Source organism: Peromyscus eremicus, chromosome 5 (assembly GCF_949786415.1).
Source record: "Peromyscus eremicus chromosome 5, PerEre_H2_v1, whole genome shotgun sequence".
Lineage (NCBI taxonomy): Eukaryota > Metazoa > Chordata > Mammalia > Rodentia > Cricetidae > Peromyscus > Peromyscus eremicus.
In genome coordinates, this window is record NC_081420.1 from 93,739,843 (window position 1) to 93,760,311 (window position 20,469).

The following is a 20,469-nucleotide window of genomic DNA, read 5'->3' on the forward strand; positions in this document are numbered from 1 at the left end:
AGACTGAACAAAGGCCTTCAGGTTCCTTTCTTGTTTTATAGCCCACGACATAGTGAAATGCAAGTAAACCAAATGCACAAAAGTCAATGATCTTAGACTCAAAGGCAAGAAGGCTAAGAGGAAATGGGGAAAGGATGGATGTAAGCATATAGAGTCTAGAACCTTCACTTCACTCCATCGTCTGTGGGTCATTGCTGAGTCTCTAAAGCCTTCATCAGCTCTCACACTCTTCTCCTGATGGTCCTTTCTTCTGTGGCTTCTCCTTAAAATGATATTAGAATTAAATCCCAGGGAGATGGGGAGAGACACTAGTGGTCATGATAGAGATATGGACTCACGATAGGAACTAGCCTTCCTTGACCTCTATCATTCTTTTCCTTATTGAGTAAGGCGTGTCACCCTAGGAAGCCTCAGGAGAGGTAGTGAGAGATGTTACACTGTCTCCACCATGTGGTCTGCACCAACAAACACTGCTCCCATAATGAAGATGCTACCTGTGAAGACTAAGGTAGGGACCATTTTAATCTCCCTGCACGAAAGGAAACTGAGGCCATGAGAGAATCCAGTACCCCATTTAAGATTATATTATAGGACCTGAATAAGCATGCACATTCTTTTTTATGATTTCCGAGCTTGAGATTTTGACCACTAAATCAGCATCTTGTCATTTATAAACCACAGTAGACTGTTGTGCACTCTTATCTGTTGTCATTTGGGATATGCTAACACTATGAGAGAATCTTAGGGCTTCAGCCAGCCCATTCTTTTGTCAGATAGTCAGTACTTCAACCCTGACCACAGGGGTCGAAACAATGTTAGATTATTAAGCAAAGACCACCAGGTGAAAACCCTCTTTGAGCCTACCTTTACATGGACACAGATCACAAAAGCTCCACCCTATATTCTGATCATATGCTCATCAGAAATCTCAAAGCTTACCCTGCCATGGGTCCAGTTAAGAGGCAGATAAGTAAAGAAATCACCTTCAGAAACCCATGTGCATACACATGTAGAGGCCTGAGGTTGATATTGTATACTTTCCTTGTTCGTTTTTCAGTTAGTCTACTGAGACAGGGTCTCTCATGGAATCTGGAGCTCAGCTAGCTAGTCTAGCTAGCTAAACTGCCACAGAGACATCTTGTCTTTGCTTCCACATATGCTGGCATTACAGGAGGGCTGCCACAGCCACCTGGGTAGATGCTGGGGATCCAAACTCAGGTCCCCCTTCTTGTACTGCAAGTGCTCTACCCACTGAGCTTGTCTTAAAGCTCCACTTCATCTTAATATCTGAATCTTAGAAATTTCTACTTAAAATCTTATACTCCTTTTTTTTCAGTTATTTACAAATTTACTTCTTGAGTGTGAGGGTGCAAGTGTATGTCATGGTGTGTGTGTGCATATGTGTGAACAAATGCCTGTGGTCAGAAGTCAGTAGTCAACCTTGGTACACAGTTCCTCAGGGGTTGTCCATCTTATTTTTTGAGACAGCATTTCTCACTTGTACTAAGTCTCACTATTCAGCTAGACTGGCTCATTAGCAATTGTCAGGAATCTGCCTGCCTCTATCACCCCAAAGATGGAATTACAAATGCATGTTATCATGCCTGGTTTCTTATACACGGACTAGGGATCAAACTTAGGGCCCTTACGCTTGTGTGGCAAACGCTTTATCGTCTGTTTAATATATCCCAGCTCTGGTTTGAAAATTATATTCTGTATTAGAATTCCCATGAAGGCTTGTTAGAGTAGATTGTTGGTCCCTACTTCTGACTCAGTAGGCCAAGCTTCCAGGCTGTGCTGCCAGGCTGTGGACCATGCTCAGAGAACCACCAATAGATCTTCATGAGCTAATTCAAGTCCTTCTTGGAATGAGATAGGGTAAGAATTACTAGGTGGTCATTATGTAGATATGAAAATGAAAAGTGCTGTCATCATCTCCCAGGGTAGTTGAGGTTTCTGACCTTGGTCCAGAAGATCATATTTAGCCATGTTAAATGTAATCTTATTAGATTAGCTTAATTTGTCTAATTTGTCTGTTTCTTTCTTGGATCCCAATTCTTTGATCCAAAACCTTGGCCTGCCTTCATGAATCTGTTCTCTGAACATGTTGTCACCAAGCCCATTGCTATCTATGTCCAAATTGCTGATAAAATATTGGATAGGTTGTCACATCCCTGCTAATGGCATTTATAAAAAACCAATGGAAGATGTCATGCTGGAAATATAGAAATATCTTCTAGACACCTTGAGCTCCTGTGCCTTGAGTGGAAAGCATGAGATCTCCTTGCTTGTGGCTGGTAGCAGTAAGTCCTCTCTCCCACTGTAGTATTATTGAATACATCAAATCCAGTATATTTTGGATCCATGTCAAGATCCTTTTTCAGGTCTTACCTCCCTGTAAGTATGAAAATCCTGGCCCAGCTCAGAATGTCTCTAGCTCAAGTATTATGGATTGAATTTGAAATGTGCCCCCACAGAACCATGCTTTGAGTGTTTGGCTTCCAGCTAATGCTGCCAATTGGAAGGCTGTGGAACATCTAGGACATAAAGCAGGTAAATAAGGATAGGCCCTCATTCTCTCTGTTCCTTGGTTTGTCACAATGTGAACAGCTTATCTCATGTTCACCGAAACATGAACCGAACTGTCCTGCCATGGCTTCACTGGCATGTTGAATTGAAAGACTCTAAAAATGCAAGTCAAAAGAATTTCTTCTTGTCAGAGACCATGGTCACGGTGATATGAAAGTAACAAATATGCCATACAATCCTTCTCACTGCCATAAGGGCTGCAAAGCACTACTGTAATAAGTAGTGTCAGCTCTTCCCATGAAGAGGAATGTCCAAGAAAGGTTGCATTCTTTCTAACTGACTTCTCTGAAGATGGAACCCAAGGAGAAAATCAATTGATTTATGGCCAGTGATTATTATAGATAACATTTATCAGGCACTTACTGCATCCAAGGCTAAGTGGTTTATACATATGGTATCATTTACTTTCTATAACGCCCATAAATAATGCCAAGAGATAATGATATTATCCCAGTTTTACAAAGAACAAAATGAGGGCCTGTTGAAATTCACAATGCTAAGATGTGAGTGATATGAATCCAGAATCTCCATACTTACTTTCTTTGGAAGCTACCACCCAACATTTCCAGTTACAAAGATTGGACCTCTGTATTCAGCATGTGGAGTACCTGATGTTTACCAAGCAGTATGCTTGGTCTTGGAAGCTTAGAGTAAACACATTCAAAATCCTCCTAGGAACAAATTCCTAAAAGCTCACTCAGTACGATGAGGACTTTTATGCTGTACAGAAGCAGAGTACTTGTATGACCACCAGGGATGTGCCCAAATAGAATCTAGCTAGAAAGCCAAAACATTGACACCCAAAAGCTTTTATCAAAGAAATGTTCCAGAGACCCTCTGCCATCACCAAAGATATATTTATCTCCTTCACTTGAATTTTCTCCCTTCTCCATGAGCAGGTGGTTTGACTTCCTTGGGGGTTAGGCCAAGGTGTTGGTGTGGATCTAATGTTGATAGTGCTTGTGCTACAGAATGCCTCTCACACAACAAGTGCTCCATAAGCATGAGCCTCATCTACCACCATCATTCTCATAACACGAAGAGGGTATCAAAGGTCAAGTTCACTGGGAAACAGACTCCAAGATTGAGATTTGCATGCATTCTGATAGTAAATGCTCTAGGGAACAATGGTTGGATCATCTGAGGGAAGTTGGATTGGGCAGAGAAGAAGTTAATTTCTGATGTATTACTACAGAGGTCTCTGAATCCATGCAGACTCATGTCCTTTTAGCAGGTCTTAGTCAAGACAAGACCTTGTACTGAGTAGTCACGGCTTGAGAGCTGCAGATAGAGGGGTGGGAAAGGGAAGGAGGGAGGAAGGGAGGGTGGGAAAGGGAGGGAGGGAGGGAGGGAGGGTGGGAGGGAGGGAGGGAAGGAGGGTAGGAGGGATGAAGGCAGGGAGGGAGGGGGAGAAGGAGGGTAGGAGGGGTGGAGGCAGGGAGGGAGAGAGAGAGAGAGAGAGAGAGAGAGAGAGAGAGAGAGAGAGAGAGAGAGAGATCTTAGACAAGGGGGTTCCCTTCTGCTGAAATTAATTCTTTAGAAGGGGAGGGACTGGCTATGTGTTGCCAGTAGCCATTACTCCCAGTAACAGGACGAATAAAGAATGGGGTCTTAAAATAATGTTCTGGTGACATATGGCAGAACCCACTACAAGAGCAATGGTGCAATACCTACTTTGAGGATTTTATTCCCTCATGATCATGGAGCAGTTGTTACTTGTGAATATTTAAGGGCTCCTTTGCGTGGTGGTCCCTGAGATGGAAAGACTTACATGTTCTAATAACTAATTATGTAAAACCTGAAATTAGAATAAGGCCATTAATTAAGGATGTGAAGTAGAAAGAGGAAAGAAAAATGAGGAATTAAAGAGATCAAAGAACAAAAAAAAAGGCAGAGACTGAGGACAAAGAAAACAGAAAGGGCTTAGCAGGCAGCACCACCAAAATACTTGCAGGATTTGCACATTTCTGGCGGGGGGGGGGGCAGGTAAAAGTCCATATTAAGTTCATATCCATGTGCTTTCGATATGTCTGTAGGAAGCTAAGGTCCCAGAATGCTGTGGAACATGTGGCATCGAGGAAAATACCTTCAAATTCCAAGTGGAATTTGACAGCCAATGGGTGTCAAGGACCCCAGCATCTAAGACAGCCTCTACCAACTGTGAGAGGGACCAAGCAGATCTGATGTGAGACTCTGACCAAGCAGACACAGCAGAGAAAGTGAGCCGCTCATTATTCCGGTCTTGTCTTACCGATAATACGTTCATCAAAGCACTTAACTCCAACCCAGGTAGGGTCAAAGAAGAAGATGTTTGATTCATTTTATTTCTTAAGAACTGAAGTTTGGATATCTGTTTGTTACTCCCAGCTGATAGCATACGCACGCCCAGGAAAATAGGCATTGATTGATCTCAGAAAAATCTTGCTTACATTTTTTTCTCTCTTGGCTTTTTAAGGCTCCTTTTTTGATATCTCAAGACTGTGAAAATCATTTGCTCTTGGAAGGAAAATTACATGCAAAGCAAGGACACCTTATTTGTAAATTCCAAATAGTATCTTATGTGAAGACATTCAGAACTGTTCTGAGTAAGTTACAGCAAAGAGTAGCCCTCCATCCAATCAGAGAGTGGAAAGAGTGTGCTCTAGAATGCCCAGCTCCTTTCTTCCTACTTCTCTTGACTGCAGTCCCTTTGGGGTCTGGCTCCACATAACTCTGACTGCCCTCTCTATCCATAATTGTTAAGTAAACAAGCCTTTGCATCCATATGATATATAGGGAATTCCCTGATCCATCTGATGTTTTTGCACAGCCTACCGTTTTCTTATTAAATAAATGATAGGATTGTTGTCCCACCCAGATCACTTTCTCTATAACATGAACAGTGATGATGGATGCTATTAGCAAAAGATATAGCTGTATGAGTCCTTTATTGCTACTGTGTCTGAGAAAGGAAATACATTTAGACCATCTGTCTAAATTTGTATTCAAGGCACACTTCAGTAGTATTTTCACCATGTAATAAAATAACCAAAGAGACATATTGAGAATGTAAATATCCAGAGCCAGTTTTCAACAGAAACAGGAAAGCATGGCACAAATAAGCTCCCCTTGATGCCAAGACTAATGTTTTTGATTTGAGGGACTTGGAGTTATTTATCTACTCAACCCCTGGGAGCGGCAGATGGTATTCATTCCTATGATGGTTGCTGAAAAGGTTAACATCTCTATGTCCCATGTTTTACGCTGACCAAGGCATGAGCTTCAGAAGGCTTCTTGGCAGCAGTTGATAGCACAGAACACTCATTCTCATCCAATTTATATTCAACAGACTCTCTGAGTTCTGGGGGTTGGCTAGGCAATGATGTTACAACACTGACAGTGACATCTGTGCTTCCCCTGAGTCCAGGGCTCAGCAAATAAATGACTACACAGTGTGACAATTCCCCAAGAAGCTGTTACACGAGGGTCACGGCTAACACGGAGAAAGTAGCTATTAACTTGTCCCATTGGGATTGGGTGCTTCTCAAAGGAAAGAATGGGATGGGCACGCTCTTTGCTTCCATTCTTCAAACCCTCCAGCCCTAGCCCACCTCTCCATGGAGAGGAAAAAGGTTCAGAGTGACCCCAGTTTGATTTCTCCATAAAGCCAGGGCACAAGGAGGCCCAAATAGAAACAGTTCACTTTTGCTGTGCTAGGGCAGTTACTTCCCAAGACATTGCTGCTGATGAGCAAGATGTATAAGAAAATTGTTGTTTCAATAGGACAAATGGAGAAAGGTAAAGACTAGCACAATTATGTCTATGTCTTCCTGGGGTGATGGGAACAGGGTAGCCAATATAGTAGCCACTAGACACACATGTGGATATCAAACACTTGAAATACAATCATTGTAACTGAATACAGTAGTCATTTTTATGGTAGATGTGACTAAATACCTGATTTAGGAGGAGAAATGTTTTGTTTTGGCTAACATTTGCAGACACTGCAGCTCCTTGTCCCTTGCTCCATTGATTCTAGGCAAGTGGAGAAATAGGTTAGCCTGGTGGCTGGAGCATGGAGAAGGAGACTGTTCATTTCATGGTACACAAGAAGCAGGGCAGCAAGAAACTAGGGACTAAGAACATAATGTCCAAGAGACCTACTTTTCCCATCTAGGTCCCACCCATTGAAGCTTCCAGAACCTCCCAAAATAGTGCTAGCAGCTGGGGACCAAGTGTTCAGTACATGAGCCTATGAGGGAAATTTCAAACTCAAATCCTAGCACTAAAGAACTGAATTTCAAATGTTGTTTCATTAATATTTAGGTGTCATTAGCCTAAAAAGAAGACAGCAGCAGGATCATGATGCACCTACCATCCCCACAGATAATTAGCAACTCTAGAAGTCTGTCTTTCAAAAAAAATGCTTAGCACAGGGTGCATCAAAGGCTTGCAAACAATGCTTCTTCAACTGGAGACTCAAATAGGAAAACATCTGAGAGTTTCTAGCTTTTCCCTTTCTTTTCCTCTCTTTGTTAACAGAATTATCACTCAGCTCTGCTTGGTTTGCAGCCTCAGGTGTATACTGGTATAATGGGGAGTGGGAGAACCAAGTAAATCAAAGACTTCCTGCATTGACTGCTTTGGAAAGGGCAAAGATTTACCCCTGGGACGTGGAAGGGGAAAGGTGAGTAAAGATAAATATAAAAGACCAGACAGCAAGAACAGAGTTTAAAATACAGGCGAGGGGGCTAGGGAGATGGCTTGGTTGGTAAACTACTTGCCACATAAGCATGAGTGCCTTAACTCAGATCCCTAACCCATTTGGAGAGCTGAGCACAAGCATCCATCCTTGTAATGCCAGCATTGAGGAGGCAGACACGAGGGGCATGAGACTGGCTGACTAGCCAGTCTAGCTGGATTGGGGAACTCTTTGTCAATATGACAGCCTGTCTCAAAATAAATAAACAAATGAATGAATGAATAAACGAACAAACAAATAAATAAATAAATAAATAAATAAATAAATAAATAAATAAATAAATAAATAAATAAATGTGGTGGAGAAGAAGAGAGCAAGTTCCTGCACCAAGCTCCTGTATCCATGAGCATTCATGAGAACACATACAGGAAAGTAATGGGGGTGGGGGTGCGGATGGGGGGCGGCGGGGGAGTGGGGAAGAAGAGGATGAAGGAGGAGAGTGTAAAGACAGCAGAGATAATATGAAGAACACAGGAGACATTTGGGGATGTCAACAGCAAAGCACTATTTTCAAGACCCTTCTCTGTTGCTCTAATGGATCCAGCTTTCTTGTTTTCTAGAGAATGCTGGATTGACACAGCTTTCAGTTGCATAAGAAGTTTGCTCTCCATTCAGAAGTGAGCAAGCCCAGCTATGCTGGAGAAAGGGAAGAGTGTGACTAGGAAAAGAAGAGCAAACCGCTCAAGGAAGGAGCCAAGCTGCTGGCTGCCAGCACAGGTTTTGCAGCTTGGAGGAGGCAGGAAGTGACTCTGGCCTTTGCTACTTAGTTCCTAGCATCCCAGAGGTGCTGGCTGTTCCTCTGGTCACATCAAGGAGGCCCTCAAAACTGAAGCTGCTGTTTCAGGATGTGTGGAGGATGCATCGGTGCCTGCATGAAACATCTCCAGATCTGACTGAGAGGTTGAGTCAGAGTGTATGACAAAATCCCCAAATGGAACAATTTCAGTGAGTTTTGCTGGGAGGATAAGAAGAATCCAATTACAAAATCACTCAGACCAATCATGGGAACGGTGGGCTTAATAGCTCTCCATTAGCTGACTGAACAAGAGGTAGCACAGATAAATGAGAAAGCAATTCTCTTTGATCCTGGGCAAGGCCTGCTTTTCTTCTCCCACCAGAGATGATGACTAACTGTTTTGGGAGGAAAGAGGGAGCCACCGAGACTGTAGTGAGAGAATCTCATGAGAGTTCGCACAAATCCCAGGCCACAAACTACCTGTATGGGGTGGGGCACTGCCCACTATATATCAGTTTCCTTGAAGAACAGCTGTATCTTCTGAAGAAAAAAAAAACAAAACAAGCAAAAACAACCTTACCTTGAGGGAAAAATGGGCCCGAGAATCTAGGCTCGAATGAAGACAGCTATGATGTGTCAATGTTGTATACACTACCAAGCAAGCTGTTTTCCCACTCCAGGGGCTCGTGTCTAGGACAGGGCAGTGAAGCACAGGTGTATAAAGAGGGGTAGAACAGGATGGAATGCTGGAGACAGACACATTCTGTCTTAAATCTACGCTCTCAGTCTTATTATCTGTGTAATTGTTATTTATTTATCATGTAGTGCTAAGGTTCAAACTCAAGGTCTTGTACATGCTAAGCAAGCATTCTACCACTGACCTACATTCCTAGCTCAGATCCTAAACAAATTCATTCACCTGTCTGATCTCATTTCTTCATCTGGTGTCATAAAGATAGCTACAGAATGCTTAGAATAGTGTCTGTGACACAAAGAAATGATTCCTAAGGTTTTTTATGATATTAATAATAATATAATAATATGACTAATATATGAATGAAATAAAGGAAATGATAGCATTCTTATATTGTTTTCAAACAGTGAGAATATGACTCTAGGAAGAGTGGACACAAAATAGGTGTATAATTTGGATACTTCAAGGGCAAGGGGGGCAAAACAGGGTGACAGGAAAGAGTCATAATTAAAAGGACACAACAAGAAAACTCCATTTCTGAGCACCCGTACAGCACATTCAACTGTCTGAAGATTGAGGAGTGGGGGTTGGGGGCTGATGCATATATAAGAAGATTGGGACAGAGTCATGGACATATGTCTTTCCAAATTCTGTTCCTGATACACAGGCATTGAGGGATGCCTGAGTGAGTCCTCCCAGAATAACAGTTATTGGAGGCAGCCCCCTGGGTTCTCTCGACAGCCCTGGCTTCCAGCACTTGGTGGAGACAGAGGTCAATAGGGAGAAAATTACAGAGCATCCCCAGAAGTCAGAGCCCCACATTTCACAGCCCAGAGAAGGTAGTTATTAGAGAGCGGGGAAGTAACTTCAGGTTCCAAGGTAACACGGTGTGTTAAGAAGAAATAAAACTCTCTGAAAACACTTCCACTGGGATTTGTTCAGTCCTTACTCAAAGACCTGCCAGCTGCAAGTTTTAGAAGAGATGACCTTTCTTGTTTGGGAAAAATGCTAGATAGATTGTGTTACTGGTTATGTTACAATAGCTGTATTTATCACCATCAGAGTCAATCATTTATTTGTCTATCCTGTGAATATTTATTGGATGTCTGTCTATATTAACCAAGTCCATACTTGGTATATGATTGGTAATTGGTAATGTTAGAATTTCCAAGATTACCAAAGAGGTATGAAGACTTAATCCTACGTCATTTCATAAGTTTGAAATAAGAATTGTAAGAACCTAAAATGGAATGAGCAGGGTTGCCATTCCAGTCCTCTGCCTGGTTTCTCCAACTTTTTCTGCATGGGCAGACTCTCCTAACTGGGCACAGTGGCTTGTACCTGCAATCTCAATCATAATCTCTTTTTAAAATTAGTTGTGTACACACACACACACACACACACACATACACACATACAACATGCTCAGTTTGCATATCCTTTGTGGTTCTTGTTCCTATCTTCTGATCACTATCTACTGATTTTGGAGTATCTATTCCTCTTTCCTCTCTACACACACACTCACATAAGGATACACACAAATAGACATGCACACAACCTTGCCTGCATGCCCACTCTCTCTCCTCCCATCTCTCTCTCTCTCTCTCTCTCTCTCTCTCTCTCTCTCTCTCTCTCTCTGTCTCTCTGTCTCTCTCTCTGTGTCTCTCTCTCTCTCTCTCTCTCACACACACACACACACACACTCCAAGTGAGCTGTTAATCACACAGTCCTACTATTTTAGGCCAATGTGGGAGAGATCAAGACATAAATACAGACAGTCTAAGTTCTTTATTCCTTTGGGGACTAGGGAGAGAGAGAGAGAGAGAGAGAGAGAGAGAGAGAGAGAGAGAGAGAGAGAGAGATTTAGATGCTGCTAAGCAATGACCAATCAGATTCTTTCCTTGCTGCTTGAAAATCAGGAGAAAAACATCTTTTGTTGTACTGGGGCTTACTAAAGACTTGTACAAGCCAGCTGAATCTAGAGGTTGACATCTCTGTCAGTCTCAAGATGGAGATGGAAAGTCATTGTAGGAGCTAGCTCAGGAGAAAGGAGACTATGAAAAGATAAGAGGAAAGACAGCAAAGCCCAGTTAGCAAGAGCCCATCACAACCATCAGCACAAACAAGACACAAAGACACAGGTCAGGGAAGAACAGACTGCTCTTCTTTCTGAAGACTTGGCTTCAGGTCCTGGCACACTGTAGAAGCATAATATCTCTGGATTCTATTTCTGCTCTTCCTTCAGGAATTAATCTTGGTGCCTCCTGCCTGGGCTACTCTTGATGTCAGGATATTGTAACCTTTGGGGGAGAAATGTAGTGTCTGAATAATGGGCCAGAAAACCTTATGAGGGGCTAGGGAAGCAGCTCAGTGATTAAGCTTGCACTTGTAGAGTGTACACAAGGTTCCAGGGTCTATCCCTAGCACTATACACAGAGTGTTATGGAGTACTGGGGGACTTCCTAATGTGTTTCTTTGCACTGCTTCCACACCAATAATGTCTTTGGAACACATAATATATACCTCAGAAAAATCATTAATTCAACAAATATTACATACACCAATATCACTGCTAGGAACTTGTATCTGTGTGTGTGTGTGTGTGTGTGTGTGTGTGTGTGTGTGTGTGTGTGTGTGTTTGTATTTGTGGGTACGTTGTGGGTGGGGTGTGAGAGCTTGTGTAAGTGCATTTGTGGATAGATAGCCACACACACCCATGCTTCTGTGTGTGGCAACCAGAAGTCAACCTTGGGTAGCAGTCCCCAAGAGTTGTCCACTTTGTTTTTTTGTTTCTTTGTTGTTTTGTTGTTTGAGGCAGTCTCTCACTAGGATTCTGGGCTCATCAAGTAAGCTCTGGGGCTGGCCATCGAGCCTTGAGATCTATGTGTCTTTACATTCTCATTGCTGAGATTGCCAAGTGTGCACCACCACATTTAGCTTTTTATGTGGGAGCTGGGGACTGAATTCAGATCTTCAGACTTGGGCTTGCCAGCACTTTACCAAATGAACTATCCCCAACCCCCCATTATCTATTATTATACCCATATTGCATATGAACAAATTGAAACCTTAAAGAAGCCCACCATTATCTCACAGTTATACAAGTTTCTGAGATTATTGGAAGCAGGACTTTCATCCATGCCCACTTCACTTCAAATATAGAATATTTTATAACCAAAGGTTTGCACGCAGTGACGTTCTAAGATATGAATCATTATGCTTCCCTGAATAAGGGATAATTATCTTGCATTGAACTCTGGGGACCACACTCAATTAGAGATGTTGAGAGTAACAAGACTCAATGCTTTAGCTTGCTACTGGGGTTTTGTTGGGGAACGTGGTGTTTGGCATGCCCTGCTCCCAGACAGTGCTGAGGATGAAACTAGATGAAGAGTCAGGGGTCACTGGCAGAAGAAGATTAAAAGCAGAAGCTGACGCATGCTCTTATGAAGGAAATATCACTTTCAGAGATGAAGCAGTGCCTTTTATGGGAGCATCGATGCTGTCTCCTGAGCCTTCAAACATAAAACTCACTCATTTCAATGCCATGACTCCAACCAATTTCCTGTATGAGATCACACACAGAGGAACTAATTTGAGATTACATGCTTGCTGCCCTTTCCTACAAAGAGTCTCTTCTGGCTTCTAATTAAACTTTTTCTTCTACAACAAATGCCAAGATGTCAAAAGGATCCATTTTAGGAAAGAGAAGTGCTAGGAACTTGGGGGGGTACAATTTCTCTGTGTCTGGGTGAGCTTTGTTGTTAGCATTGGATGTCATGGGTCCACCCAAAGGTCATGGAATTTGGAATCCTTTGAATTACAGTGAACTAAACTCCCAAGGATGGATTATCCATACATGTTCAACTGTCAGAGAATCCCTACCACTACCCATGGATAGCTATGTAAGGGCTAGTGTGATGGTAGTCATAGAGCAAGCCAGTTCTATTCCCAACCCTAGGAATAAGGATTAAAATCCAATTTCCTGCTCCTTGCCACCAACATGGTTCAGAACCAGGAGACACCAATTCAAACGTGAGAGACTCAGGAAGGAAAATGACCTTCATTGAATACCTATTATGGGCAAGACGTGTTGAGAGCTGCTGTGGTTTGAATATGAAATGTCTTTCCCAAAGGCTCATGTGTTTGAGCACTTGGTGCCAGCAGGTGGATCCTTGAAGGAAAAGAATGGGTGGGGCACTAGGGGTGGGCCTTGAGGTTTTATATCATGGCCTCACTTCCTGTTCATTCTGTCTTTGCTCGCTGTCAATGCAACATGACCAGCTGGCTTCCTGAGCCTACCACCATGCATTCCTCACCACCATGGAAGGTATCCTACCAAACTGTAAACCAGAAAACAACATTTCTTCTTTAATTTGCTTGTTGTTAGGTATCTTATCACAGCTTTTTTTTACTTGCTTTCCTACCAAAGAGTGTTGACCAACCATCACTTTCTAAAGGGTGAATGAATGAACTGATAGTTTCTCCCTCAAACCCAGAGCTTTATGGATGTTATGCAAGTGCTCTTTCACTGAGCTATATCTGTAGTTCAGAACAAACTCTACGTGAACTCATTGGCCTTTCTTCCAGTTCTTTCTTCAGGTACTTTCTTTTGCTCCCAAACTATTTTCAATTTCGTAACTTTGACTCTCAGAATGTTTAGACATAACTGCTACCAAAACATAATCACAATTACGACATTAGTAACTCTAGCAAGTTACAACATTCTAAATAGCATTGTTAAGCTAATTGCAACTTACTTCATTTTTATTTTAGTAAAACTATTTCCACTTGGATGACTCCTACTTTACATAAAATATTACTACACATTTTAATTCCTCGGTCTTGTTTACCCTCCACTATAAATTTTTCCAGTTACTGCTTCTGTTATTGGGACTATGCTTTGATGGCCATTGCTGTTTTTCTTTTAATCATAATGAAAAATGAGGAGGAAGGGAGGAGTATGTGTGATGGGGGGGGGAGAAAGGAACAGCCTAGTGTCCCTATTGAATTGAGATCAAAACAGTCTCAAAGGGACAAGATGGCTCACTATAAACAGTAAGTTAAAATTATGGGGGTTAAACCTGCGATAGAAGAGCCACCGTGTTAAATCTTATATGTCTCCCACAGGCTCGTATGTTTTCATATGTGGTCTCCAGCTGGTGGGTTATTTAGGGAAGTTGTGGAACTTTTGGGGTCTGCACATGGCTGATGGAAGTGGGTCACTGAGGGTAAGTTTTTCAGGACTATAACCTGACATAATTTCTAAGATCTATGTGAGGCAGCAGCAGCTGCAAGCTCCCACCACTATAGACTGAGTCTCTCCAGCTGGCATGCCCTCCCTGCCGTGATGGACTGTTTCTCCAAACTCTGAGCCAAAGTAAACCTTGCTTCCTTTAAATTGCTTTTGACATACATTTGGCCACAGTGATGAGGAAAGATATATGCCATTTTTGTGTTCCTACCTATCGAAGTTGCTGGGAGGCGATGTTGTCTAAACTAGGTATGATAGCACATATTTAAACTTTGGAAGGCTGAAGCAGGAGGATTGCAAGTTCCAGGCCAGCCTAGGATGCTTAGTGAGACCTTGTCTCAAGACAGAGCAAAACAAAATGACCAAAGAATTTCCGTTCTATCATTGGGTAAACAGGAGCCATCACTGTCCCCAGCCCTGGCTGGCAAGGATATAGGTAAGGAGCAAACAGAAGCTTCAGTAGATGAGAATGACCCCTGAGCTAGGAGCTGTGTCAGGTTCATTACCAAAGGAGACTTAGTTATGACTCAGCACGGAGCCACCCTTCTCGTGTCAAACCCTGCTACTTTCACTCAACAGAGAGTGATTCAGAATACCGTAGCCCAGTTTCCATGTCAGAGCATCTTCTGAGTTGGGCACTTAGAGTTCTCTCAGCATAATTTCTCGGTTTTATGAACAGCTGTGCCATCGAACCTCACGGACTCCATTTGCTTACTTGAACAAACCCAGAGCATGCCATTGGCCGTATTTCATCCCATCAGCCTCATTAGTGACACTTTAATGCTATACTGATTTAGGACATCTTGTCTTCAAGTTGTCAGTGTTTGCAAAGGTGGCCAGTTAATCAAAGGAAGCAAAGGAAAGAACTCCACTATTTTGAGTGGTTCCAAGGTTTAATCAGCATGAGTGTTCTTTATCGACAGCCTGAGTAACTTTATCCTCAAGGTATCTTATACCTCAGAAGCTTAGAGGAAACGGAAGTGAAACAAATACAAACGGCCATCTAGGGGGCAGACAGTATACAATTTTGAGTCTTATCAGTTCTATCTGGAATGGTGCTTTCTCTGTGTTACACATCCCTGGGTCTGCCTGCCCCCGACGCTGTTCATCATTATGATTTCCTACTATCTGGCACCCAAATGTGAAGAATCCAGGAGCAATATAGACTTGAACTTTTTAAATCTCTTTTCTACTTGGAAGTCTGAAGTCCTGACAAGTCTTCTTTAAAACAGAGTCAGTGACATTGACCTTGTTGACCTATATATGCACTCAATTTCTGGCTCATAATAACTGTTCAGTGAGCATACATTCTTCCCCTGTCTCCTACATATCCTTATGACATATTAGAATTCTGCCCATCTGCTGGCTTGCTTCTGGTGTGGCCTGCCCTCGGCCCATTTTTAGATCAGCCAATGGGGCCATGACAAGCTAGAACCATTTTTCATCCAATTGGTCTCCTTCCAGCAGTTTCATATGGCCTCTTGCTGTAAATCACTCTGGGAAAATAAATGTCCCCAATCCATTAGTGACTTTCCGTCACAAGCCAATTTGAGCCACAAACTAGACAAGGCTTGTTAATGGCCACTTAAATACATTCCTACAGCCCAACCTGGAGACCTTCAGCCCGCCTCAGACCTTACCAGCTCCTTTTCAAAAGACATGATGGCAACAAGGTCACACGTCATTAGACCCTTGTCAGGTAGGATACCCTGGTTTGTCCAGAATCCTTCCAGTTTGTCCCTGCTATCCCAGTGTAATTATCGATCATTTTACTTTCAAAACCATTCTGATAAGACTCTGTAAGGTAGTGATGTAATGTAAGCCAAAATTAATAGCTTAGACAGTAAGTCATTTATTAACCGTTAATTGTATATATAGGTCTTATGTGTTTTACCTCATTTCAACTTCAGTACAGTATGAATAAAGGAGGCATCACAATTATCCCCATTTTACAAACCGGTCCTCTGTTTAGGTTTAGGGTAGCTAATCAGCAATGCTAACCAAGGAGTGAGATTGTACTTCATCTAGATCCCTCCTGTGGATGTTGGCTACTCATTATCTCCTGGAGAATTGTGATCCATTGTATGAGAACCTCTGCTTAAGTGATTCCACACTCCCATTAGCAGCCCAGCCAGTGACCAAAAGGCTTACCCTATTTCTTGCTCTTGGGAGGAACTGACTCTGCAGAGGGAGCCAATGGAGACCATACCCTTGTTTAGCTCTCTTGGCCCTGGCCTGCTTGCATTGCTCTCTTTGCCCTGAAAGGTCTTCCTTAGTAAACAGCTTGCAAAAGGCTCTCCGTACCAGCCTCTGGTTCCAAGGAGCCTGATCCACGCTATCCAGTTAGCAAGGAAGGAGCTGAGCTAGAACTCAGGTTTGGCCGTCTTGATAACACTACAACCATCATCTTACTGTCCATGCTTTGAAGATGAACCCTAGGAAGCTTGGAGCAAATGAGACAAGCTCACCAAGGTCACACAGAAGGAAGAGCAGAAGCTCAGGCACACGCTCAGGTCCACCTTTCTTCAAAGGACACACATGCGTGCACACTCACACACACACACACACACACACACACACACTTTTTCCCTCATACATACTCATACACAATCACACATACTCATACACACACACACACACACACACACACACACACACTGTCTCTCTTTCACATACTCATTTGCTGGTTGGGCACTTAAACCTACTATTACATAGACCACTCAATGAAGAATTTGTGAAATGGATCTCCCATCAATTGACATTTTTTTTTAGAGGGCAGAACCCTCTGTCTTTCCAACCCTATAGCAACAAGCAGTGGCTCTCCCTAAGCTGCACTTGAACACATCTTTAATTTCCAGAAAAAACAACCATGTTACTCTGGGAATAGCCAGAAAGTATACCCTTAGCCACACATAAGAAGAACAATGGACCATATTTATTAAAGAAACAAAGGACACAACCATACGTGTCATGGTCTAGAGAGGCAAATCACATCTCCTGTGGTATTTCTGAGGGTCACAAAATGGAACAAAAGGGAAAGTGTCGAAGCCCTGAGGACACATAAATATACATCCTCACTACTGTTTGTGTGACACTTTTGACAAATCACACAATGTCCCCAATGCCCAATTTGTTCTGTAAGAAAAATGCCTGCCCAACCAATCAGTGAATTAGAGGGTAAATGAAATAAAATATTCCTTTCTTCCTGCTTTTTCTTATCCACTTTTATAATTATAGACTCGCCAACTTGAGCCCTTGTCCCAGGTCTGAGTAATACTAGTTCAGATGCGCTATGCTTTGTTTCCAAGCAAAAATAACATCCTATTTGATGATAAAAAGGTTTCCATTAAGAACAGAAAGCAGATAAAAGGGGGACCTTCAGCCACAAGGCCTCAGTTGATTCATAAAAACATGGGATGAGTCATGTTGCCTCTCAAGGCAGAAACTTATAATCAATGGGCCTCTTTGGCTAGCCAATCCCAGCCCAGCGGAGGATGACAGACCCAGCAGGCCATCTCCACAAGCTATTCCAATGTGGCCTTGCAAAATGATTAATTCTGCTTCTCACTTGGTGAAAGGAAAAAATCAATCTGAAGCTCTTTGCCATACTATATTCCTAGTACAGACCAGGTCTGTGTGGCTTTCTGAATAAGCAGGGCTTCTGTAGTAGTGTGTTTGTGTGTGTGTGTGTGTGTGTGTGTGTGTGTGTGTATGTATACATATGTGCAAATGTGCATGTGTTCATGTGTGTATGTGTGTGTGTGTGTACACATGTGTGTGGCTGCATTCAAGCGCAGGTCTGTATTTCAGTCTCTGAAAATCACCTCCTCATTTTCATCTTGAGATTACTTCAAAACGTCCCTGCTCCTGCAGGCATTTTCTTGTTGTTAGCACAGGGCTACTGAATGCAGAAGCTGGGGAACACAGACTTACTCACACTGCAGCTAAAGCTCTTTTCTTGAAATTGAGGCCCCAACAGTTATTCCCTGAATATATCTTTGAATCCTAGACCTCAATCTTCAGTGTGAATGAAAGTTCATAAATCACACACACACACACACACACACACACACACACACACACACACTTGTATATAAATGTGTGTCCATAGGTGCATAATATTTTTGATGAGGTCATTAAGGAAGGAGAGTTATTCATTCATGGTTTTAATTATACTAGGTAGATGGTCTTCCATCAACGAGTATAGAAAAATGATGACTCCACAACCCTCCTCCAGTCTACCCCCTCAATCCATTCACCCATCGCCACTTACTTAGAATATGTACTGTGCCAACTCTGTTGGATGCTGGTGGTTTATTGGTGAAGGGGGCAGGTAATACCTCCGCCTGCTGGGATCAATCACCTTGGCCTCCTAAGAGTTAACGAAAAGAACTGCACCAGATCCCCAGATTGGCCAGAAGCTTCTCTTAGCCTGAATTCCTCTCCTCACCTGAGAAACCTCCAAACAGTGTTTAAAGTCAAGCAGGACCAAGATCATATATGAAGAGCTAACCATGGATCACTGCTCGGCTGCTCCCACCAGCTGTCTCCCAATCTGGTAAATAAAACCCACCTGCTGTCAAGGTGATGAAGGGGCCAAAGGGAGCTCTTTGCATTTTTCTTGCCCTTAGATCAAGTTGCAGATCCCGGCTTTCTTTCCGGATCTGTCCTAGGGAGGTTTGAGTCAGCTGCTATTTCTATGAAGTAGGGACATCAGGGGCTTAGGAAATCCATCCAACAACCCTTGTAAGAATCATGGTTACTACAGAACGCTGAGCCTAGTGAGAGGCTCCCCACTCCACTTGACTTCAGGGGCATGGCGGTTTGTGCCCCCAAGCAGAGAACAGCTTTCACACTTACACACTGCGGGGAATCCCAGCTGGTCTAGGCACGTCTCCCCAGGAGGAATGGGAATAGAGGGTCTCTTAGAGTGTGGGCTCCTTCTGAGAGCAGCTCAGGAGTTCCTGAAGAACACGATCTGGTTTCCCCAGCTACCCGGAAAGGCAGAAGATGCAGTGGGGGAGAGAGGGTGGGATACATCCCTGGCCTCACCTTTCACCCAGCTTAGGTTGGGTGATTTAATTCTCTTGATTCTCAGCTCCTGTCTTCATGTAAGTCCGGGGAAAGAAATGCACAAGGGGTGGGGGTGGGGACACCCAGTCCTGCACCCTGACCTCAGCCCCATCTGAATGCACAGAGGTGAAAAGAGAGATCGAGTGTCAAGTCCCAGCCAGGTCACTTACTGGCAGCTGAGTGATCTTGGCAGATCACTCATTCCCTCTGAGGCTCCCTTTTCTCACCTCTAAAGCTGGGCACCTGGCTTACTGGGGCTCAGGAAGTAGTAAATGGGATCGCATATGTAAAACTCCAAAAAACGGCACCGGGAACAGTATGAATACAGCAATTGCTATTTTTCAAACCACGTAAACGATCAGTTCCCACCCTTACATCCTTCCCAGTGTTGCAGCTGAGTTGTCCTACAAGAGGGGCACGACGCAATCTTCCAGACTTCAAGTCCTGGGAACCACTATCCTTCCTGTCACCCTGCTTCTGCTGTGGGGAGAAGGGCCACCTCTGAGCATCCTCCCCAGGCTCCACTGGCTTGGGCTGGGAATGGGGGAGCCCTGAGAACCAAGTACGGGTGTAGAGTGGGCGCCTGCTGCCTGTGGGTACTAGGTACCTGGGCAGCATCCCCAACCTAGGCTCTCCCACCCACTCCCGGAGCGCCCAGCGCGCAAAAGAGAAAAACCAGAAAGTCGTGGATACTGGACCAGGCTTTGACGCGGATCTTGAGCTCGCCGTCCTGTGGCTCCGGCATGGCCTTTCTGGAGAGCCTCAGCTTGTTGAGCCCGCCGAAGCCGGCCAGCACCACAGCGCGCATCTCCTGGGCATCCCCAAGGCGGTGGGAGCCGTCGCCGCCCTCAGCAGGCTCCTTGCTGGTCTCCTTCTCGATCATCTGCTCCGTCTCCTCCGCCTTCTCTACGCCTTCCTTGGCCATGGCGCGCGAGGGGTTGCGGGGCGCACAGGCAGCGGCTATGAGGAGGGTCGGGGCTTCTCTCCCGCGGGCTCCTCCTGTTGAATGTGGGATGCTCTTCAGTGCAATGGCTGCAACCTCTGCGAGCGGAGCCGCGGTCCACCGCCTCCGACGTAATCCTCAAAGGAGCCGCGCCCTCGCGCCCCACCTCCCTCGCGCCCTCACATTTCCTCCTGCTTCAAATCAAACCTCAAGTCCAGCTTTTGCGCGGACCCCAAATCAGGCTTTTGGTCGCAACATTCAAAACGGATTTCCCCCAAGACTCTTGAATAAAACGCACCAGGAGCGGCTGCCTGGACACCCCAATCCCGGGCGTGGGCTCAATACTTGGGTATATACGGCACAGACTCTGGCGCCTTGAAATGGACAGAGATGAATGTCTGGGCCTGGAGGATGCTGCCGCGAGACAAGGTTGCCTCC

At 43.9% G+C, this 20,469-nt stretch overlaps 1 protein-coding gene across 1 annotated transcript in view; it reads right to left on the bottom strand.

The window, feature by feature from the left end:
- Vat1l (vesicle amine transport 1 like) overlaps positions 1–20,013 on the bottom strand; it is a 160,508-nt gene extending 140,495 nt beyond the window's left edge. The window contains exon 1 of the mRNA XM_059262542.1: positions 19,787–20,013. Within this exon, the coding sequence (XP_059118525.1) occupies positions 19,787–20,013 (227 nt within the window). The remainder of the gene's footprint in view (positions 1–19,786) is intronic.
- Between the last annotated feature and the right edge of the window lie 456 nt (positions 20,014–20,469).